General features: G+C 34.9%; 1 protein-coding gene across 1 annotated transcript; it reads right to left on the bottom strand.

Annotated features, from left to right (window-relative positions):
- Positions 1-2,569: 2,569 nt before the first annotated feature.
- Positions 2,570-6,707, bottom strand: LOC116465135 (deleted in azoospermia-like; the record flags this gene model as incomplete). Its single annotated transcript, XM_058435249.1, has 6 exons — positions 2,570-2,653; positions 4,844-4,983; positions 5,073-5,136; positions 5,572-5,623; positions 6,196-6,287; positions 6,561-6,707. Coding segments are annotated over 6 exons (579 nt in total), but the record flags the coding sequence as incomplete, so codon positions are not given.
- Positions 6,708-6,876: the final 169 nt, after the last annotated feature.

Genomic DNA, 6,876 nt, shown 5'->3' with positions numbered 1-6,876 from the left:
GAAAGTTTAGATTTGTAAAAATTAAAGTTATTAAAATCATCCTGTTCCATATTCATAAACAACTTTTCACTTTACTGAGTAGACTAAAGATAAACCTTAAAAAAAAAAGCCACACCAAAAAGAAAATAAGCCTCAATGTTTTAAACCAATTTGTTATAATCCTCTTCCCTAATTGCTAGAGTGTTCAAAGCATCTTTTGAAACAACATTTTTCTTCCTGAGTAACACCAAATCAGTCCGACTGATAATTCTAATTTTCACAGTGGGCTGATAGATATAAATAATACCATCTTTATTTTCAGATAAGAAAAAAAAATACATATAACTCATTAATTTTCTAGCTTCTGATCAGAACTGTCTTTATTCTTTGCACAGTAGACTCTAAGGTTAATGTAAAATTTTCTGAAGTAGTATTCATAAGTAATCCATATGTTGGAGAAACAATATACCATAGTGAAACAAAAATTAATTTAGTCAGATCTACTAGGTTTACGTCCCTTACAGGTAAGTGGTTATATGCCACCTACTTGCCAGCTATGTATCTGTGGGCAACTGCTTTGAGAATGAAATGAGATAACATCTGTGAATTCATTTTGTACATATAAAGTCGTAAAAGTGGAAAAGTGGTATGCCAATGTAAGTTAGTGTCCTGTTGTTTGAATTTATTTTCAGCCCATTTGTTTTCAAGTTTCTTTTTTGGCTTCACTATTTAGCTGACTTATTTTGAAAGAATTTTAATTAAGAACTAACTGAAGCATCAGGACACTATGACCCATCATTAATTTAAAAATCACTGGTGAAGTGCTGTTGACTTTAAAAGGTAAGTACAAAAAGCTGCCTAAGAGAAAGCTGTTACACATACACCTGTCTGAAATCAAAGACCAAAGAAACTGTGTATCTTTTTGAACAACACAATGATGTTATAGAAGTTAATAAGAAAGGAGACTTCCTGCTTTGTTAATTAGATGCTAGAAATTATCCATTCTACACAGCTTTACTAGAGAGGAAATCTAAATTGTCAAACCAAATAAAGCCAAGGTTACTGCATTTCTCTTTTCTTTCATGCCTGTACTTGCTATTTTGGGTTTGTAACTAATTCCTAATTCTTTCCTCTAATAGCGTTATTTCATGACAACGATGTGGAAGAAAAATTTAAAACACTATTTTTTAGTTTTTCCTTTCTAAAACTGTCTTACATTATTTGTTTTTTCCAAATGACATTAAGCTGCATTATCTTGAACTATTAGGAACCTGATTAGATTTCCCTTCCCTATAGGCAATTTACGGATTCCTTCTCAGTTCATTCAGAAATCCCAAACAGAATCAAACAAAACAAAAGAAATTCTGAAATTCTTGTAGTTTCTTTTTCTCTTTTTCAATCCCCCCTTGATTTGCGGATGAACTTTGGATATGTTTTCCTTTGATAAACAAGCTGTATTACAGTATTGTCTCTGCACCATAGTGTTTCGATATACTTTAATTTAGAAATGTAACATCTGTCAGAAAACTGTGTCAGATTATGAGAGGTTATGCAAATGCACTGATTCTCAGCTGGGCAAGATTTTTGAGCCCCATGGGCATTTAGCGACGTTTAGAGATTGGCTGTCACAACTGAGATGTATTCTTGGAATCTGATGGGCTGAAGGCCAGGCATGCTACTGCTCATCCCAAAATGTAAAGACAGCCTCCTACAATAAGGAATTATTTGGTGCAAAATTTGAAAATTTTGAAAGGTCTGGTTAAGAAACCTTGTGACAGCGCCACAAGAATTGAAGAGGAAAATTCTTGTTTGGGAAGAACCCGATTTCCATTGCTCACTGAAGTAAATCTTTTCATGACCTCAGTTTCAGTTTCCTTGCTTGAAAACAAATGGCTGGAAAAGATCTCTGGTGTCTCTTCTGATTCTCATACTCATTTGGATACTTGAAACAACCATAGTTTGGTAAAGAAGAAAAAGGGCATTTGATTTTATAAGAAGTTTGACTTTAGCTTGGATCTTACAAACTGGCTGCCTGCTTAACTGGAATTGTACATATGAAATTCACTGAATCTCTTTAATAGCGTCATAATATTATAAATTAAGGAAGTAATGATCGTGTCCTAGTCCTCGGCCAGCAGGTGGCCATCAAAGCTAACAAAGTAAGCAATGTACTTCAGTTTTTGCAATGTACTTCATTTTTACCATGTCTTGATTAGCAGGGATTGTTCAATTCCTACTGTGTGTGTATTTATACATAATTATATAATGTATATATAAAAATCCACAATCAACAGACAACCTCTGGTTAGTTTTAAACTATGGCCAAAAACATAAATGAATGCTTAGGATAAGCAAAAGTTTAACGTTAAAGAAAGTACCATCATAACCGCCAATGGCATCCTGAAAACAAACTGCATTAAAGCAGTAATTTTCTTAATCATATCTTCAAGTGAGTTGTTGAATTTTGAAATGAGAAATGCTGGAACAGTAAACAGGGGTGAGTTTCAAGACCATCATATACACAACTCTCATTGCTACACAGTGCAAATACATTCCTTGTTACATGCGGACAACCAAGTGAGAAAGGCAGCTAAAAGCTGCCAAAAAAATTATCGTTATTTAAACTCCTGGGAGCATAACTCCTTTGCTCCCCAAAAGGCCACTGTGGTGGCATCTTGAAAAAGAAAAAGAGGAAACCAAAATTATTCAAATATTACCATACATTTTCAAAAACACATGACACACACAATACTGAAGTACTTCTCATGCTGGCTCCTTGGTTAATAGAACAAAAGAAACACAATAGAAAAAAGAAGTACTTTAGGTTTCTAATCCCTCAAGTTCTTGTTGTTTCTTCTACATAGAAAACCTCACCTTTTCCCCAATTTTCTGCAGATGGCATTGTGAAACTCTCAAAGATACTACTTCTTTGAATTTGTTACCACACATATGATTATCGGTCATAGATATAGTCGTATCGTTGAAGAGAGACCCAGAGAACTACTATCATGAAGCAGCAGGCTAAAATAAAAGTACAATTGAAATTCTGTGCTCTAAGAATTGGGTAAAGCTTTTATTTCACTCTGTATCTCTACAAAATTCATGAAAGACAGTCTGCATGTTTCAGCTCTTTGACAGCAAAGATAATAAGATACATGCTGAAACAAAGACGGGAACACCAAATCTCAGAACTTGTTCTACAGAAAAGTTATGGCTAAGTGCCCTCCTGTCAAAATATTATTTCATCACTTCTAAATACTACAGAGGTCTTCATTACGCTAATTCTAAGTGTTTCCTTAAATTTTAGGTACATTTCACTAGTTTAGAATGACAAACTATTCAGGCACTTTGTATAAACAAGTTGAAGGCCTCCATAGTAGCTGAAAGTAAATCATTTTACTCCCTCTTCAATTACCTGACTATCCTATACAGGCAACTGATATCTAGTGATGACCTGACCTGGTGAATTTGGATAAGTAGAATAAGCCGAAAATAAAGTTTACAGAAAGAATGGATTAATACGGTAAAACATTTTTTTTTTAATTAGAAAGAAATATCATTCCCAATATCACAAAAGTATGAAAAACTTTGAAATAGTAATTATTTTTCTACTTGCAGCAATGCAGAATTCTAAATGAATGACTGACATTATGAAGAAACAAATACTCTTGTCAAGTGCTAACCTTTGGGTGGGGAGGGGGAAGGGACAAATGACAAAAGAAGTGACTATTGCACCAGCCAAAGCTTACCTTATTTATACTGGCTACCTATGCCCACCCGGAAGTTATTTCTTACACTGGTGATAAGGCTCTATTAAGATGGATTTCAATGTACGTTAAATTAATACATTTGCTATTTCTTTGGCAAAATAGTCCTAGACGGTTTTGTGTTTGACAATATTATAGGGTAATACTGTAGTTCTACAGATGTTACGGCTTTCTCTGTACTTCATTTCCACAAATTAAGGGCAGTATATAGCCACAACTGGAAAAGAGAGAGTATAATGTCTTCTACGTTTCAATAAATGCTTACTAATTAAAAACATACAGGTAGCACATTCAGTAATGGCTCACAGTAAATGCTAGAAACAAGTAGGGCTTTTCTTCTAGCCATTGCTCAGAGAAGGAAAAAGAAGAAGAGGTGTATCCTACACGTTTCAAGTACATGGAAAATGTCAACAAATGAGGGACACTGAAGAACTATTTCACTACTATTTTGTTACTTTATTTTCCATCCAAGAAAATGTCTTTTAAACACACACATAAATAATAGGAACGAACAACAAAATAAACGTTATTTATCACCAGTAAGTGACAGAGTATGTCAAATCTTACTTTAAATATCAAAGCAACCAGCATCAGAGAAATTACATGCCAGACACTCACGGGATTTATACATAGAGTAAAAGAGATAAGAAATCTACCCATCCCAGAACCAGAATATATCCAGAAGTCAGCAATTTATAGGAGGAGGCATCTGGAAATCATTGCAAAAGTAAAGAATAGCTAGGTTAACTGCTAACCTTAGAGAACAATAAACTACGCAGACACATAAGGAGAGCTGCTTCCAAATACTTTAGGAACTAGTTATATGGGGTGAAAAAGGAAGAGGTAGGAAGAGATTTGTTCATGTGTCTACAGAGGTCATTTCTAAGAGAAAGCCTCGCAAAGTTTAGAGAAGATTTTTAGCTCAAATAATGAACACTAAGAATAAGAAATTTCAAACAGAAGTAACAAATTTCCCATTACTCACACTGTTCAAACAGGGATTCTATTGCCACTTACTACGGAAAGTGTAGATACAATTCCACAGAGGGAAGGATGACTATAATAAACAAGAGGACAGGAAGACACGCAGCTCTTACCTGAACGTACTGAGTTACAGGATTCAGCGTGATTAGGGGCTGCAGGTAAGTTTCAGTGTTTGGATTCCTCCACATGTTCTGAAACTGTGGTGGAGAAGGAGGATTAAATACCAAAGGACGTGGCGGCACATGACGAGCACCTTTTTAAAAAGCAAGAAGAAAAAAGCCTATTCTTAGTTATTCGAAAAGCTATATGGGTCAAAAAAGAACAACTTCTTTTCCTACTCACATAACTTTTGTTTCCTGATTGCAGGGCCCAGCTTCAGCTTTTTACCATGGAGATGTATCTGTGACTGAAAATAGAACAGTAACAAAACTACAATCAATTTTCAAGTCTTAGCTTCCAAGACATGGGTGAACACCTAAAGTCTTCTAAAGTTCCTATCGTCATAGACGATCAGTGATAACTACACAGCAAATTAAAATGTGTCATCATGAAGCTACCTTACTCACCCTTACCATTCTAATCAGTGTCAAGAGGCATCAAGTGAAAGTTGATCAAAAACTTTTCATCACCCTGTCTCCAACCCTTCCTGTATGTAGTTCATGAACCTAGGCGTCCAGTCAAAAATAAACAGGATCTATCAAGTTATGGGGGGTTACTCTGAGTGTGGAATTTGAACAGGAAGTCTATCTTTCTCCAAATTTTACACAAGTCTGAGTATATCACTAACACTAAATGTCGTATCAGTAAGATAAATAAGAGATTTTTCTATTAGATTACTTACTTCTACTATCTTCTGGACATCCACGTCATCCACAAATGAAACAAATCCATAGCTATAAAGGCAGATAAATAAAGCATAAAATCACCATCATACAGTAGTACATGGTTCAGCACTCCTACTATTCTATATACAGAAGTGATCATGACAAAAGATGAATAATATACCATGAAACGTATTTGCTAAGATGTACATGACAGATCCCCTACAAATACTACTTTTTCTTAAGCAGAACTATGTCAAAATGTGCTAGGATTAGGGCAGTGTGAAAACTTTATTTTAATCAATAAATCAAAGAATTCATATCTGTGAACCTGAATTTAACTTACTATCTAAGACAAGGTGGTTAAAATTTAAGACGCTGTGCAGTGTATGAAAAAAAACAATTATTTGAGAACACTGATTAACTCATCTGTATGAAATAAAAAGTGGAGACATTTAAAAACAAACATTAGAAAAATGATTACATAAAAGAACTGGTAATAACCTTTTATCCCCTACGTGAAAGAAATTAACACTGCAAAAAAATTTCATTTATACAAGGGTCAGAATATCAGTTTTGAAGTCTTGCCTGATACCTATAGAACAGGTGACTAGAGTCCAGATATTTTTGATAAAATTACTCACCCTTTGGACACACCACTTCGATTTGTGATTATCTTCACTTCTTTCACTGAACCGTATCTACCAAAGCAGCTTCTAATCTCAGTTTCATCTGTCTATGGAAAAGAATTGAACGTCAGAGTAAAAATTCAGCATTCAAACATTTCAACTTTACTACAATTTTACTACCACGAGGTGGAAATTTCTTCCCCATTTATCCCCAAATGAGCAGTAGCTCTTTGTAAAAGGTATTTTTAGTACCTATGGGTCAAACCTAAAGCAATCCTAAACCTCCACGAAGTACAAAAAAAACATTAAGTTCGTAACAGGGCCCAAATCCCATTGTTCATGATGTACTTTAAGGTAAAGATGAGGTATGAATACAATACCCTATCATCAATTCCACCAACAAAAACGGTGTTTGGCATGATTGTGCCTTCTGGTAAAACCCAGCCTTGGCTAGGTGCAGCTGATGAAGACTGGGTGCTGGCCTCTCTGGAGATGGTTGAGTTTGGAGTCTCAGGACTTGCAGCAGACTGTAATTGGGAAAGTAGACATCATAATTACGTATGCAGGCAAAACTCATACACAATGCGAAATATCACTTTTGTATTTTAAGTATAATATATTTTATATAAATTACTTTCATTGTAAATTGGTCACCGGTGCAGCTCAGTTCAGGCTCAGGATTTAAACTAATCAGAG

Source organism: Hylobates moloch, unplaced genomic scaffold, assembly GCF_009828535.3.
Source record: "Hylobates moloch isolate HMO894 unplaced genomic scaffold, HMol_V3 SCAFFOLD_3297, whole genome shotgun sequence".
Classification (NCBI taxonomy): domain Eukaryota; kingdom Metazoa; phylum Chordata; class Mammalia; order Primates; family Hylobatidae; genus Hylobates; species Hylobates moloch.
This window is presented reverse-complemented; position numbering and strand designations above follow the sequence as displayed.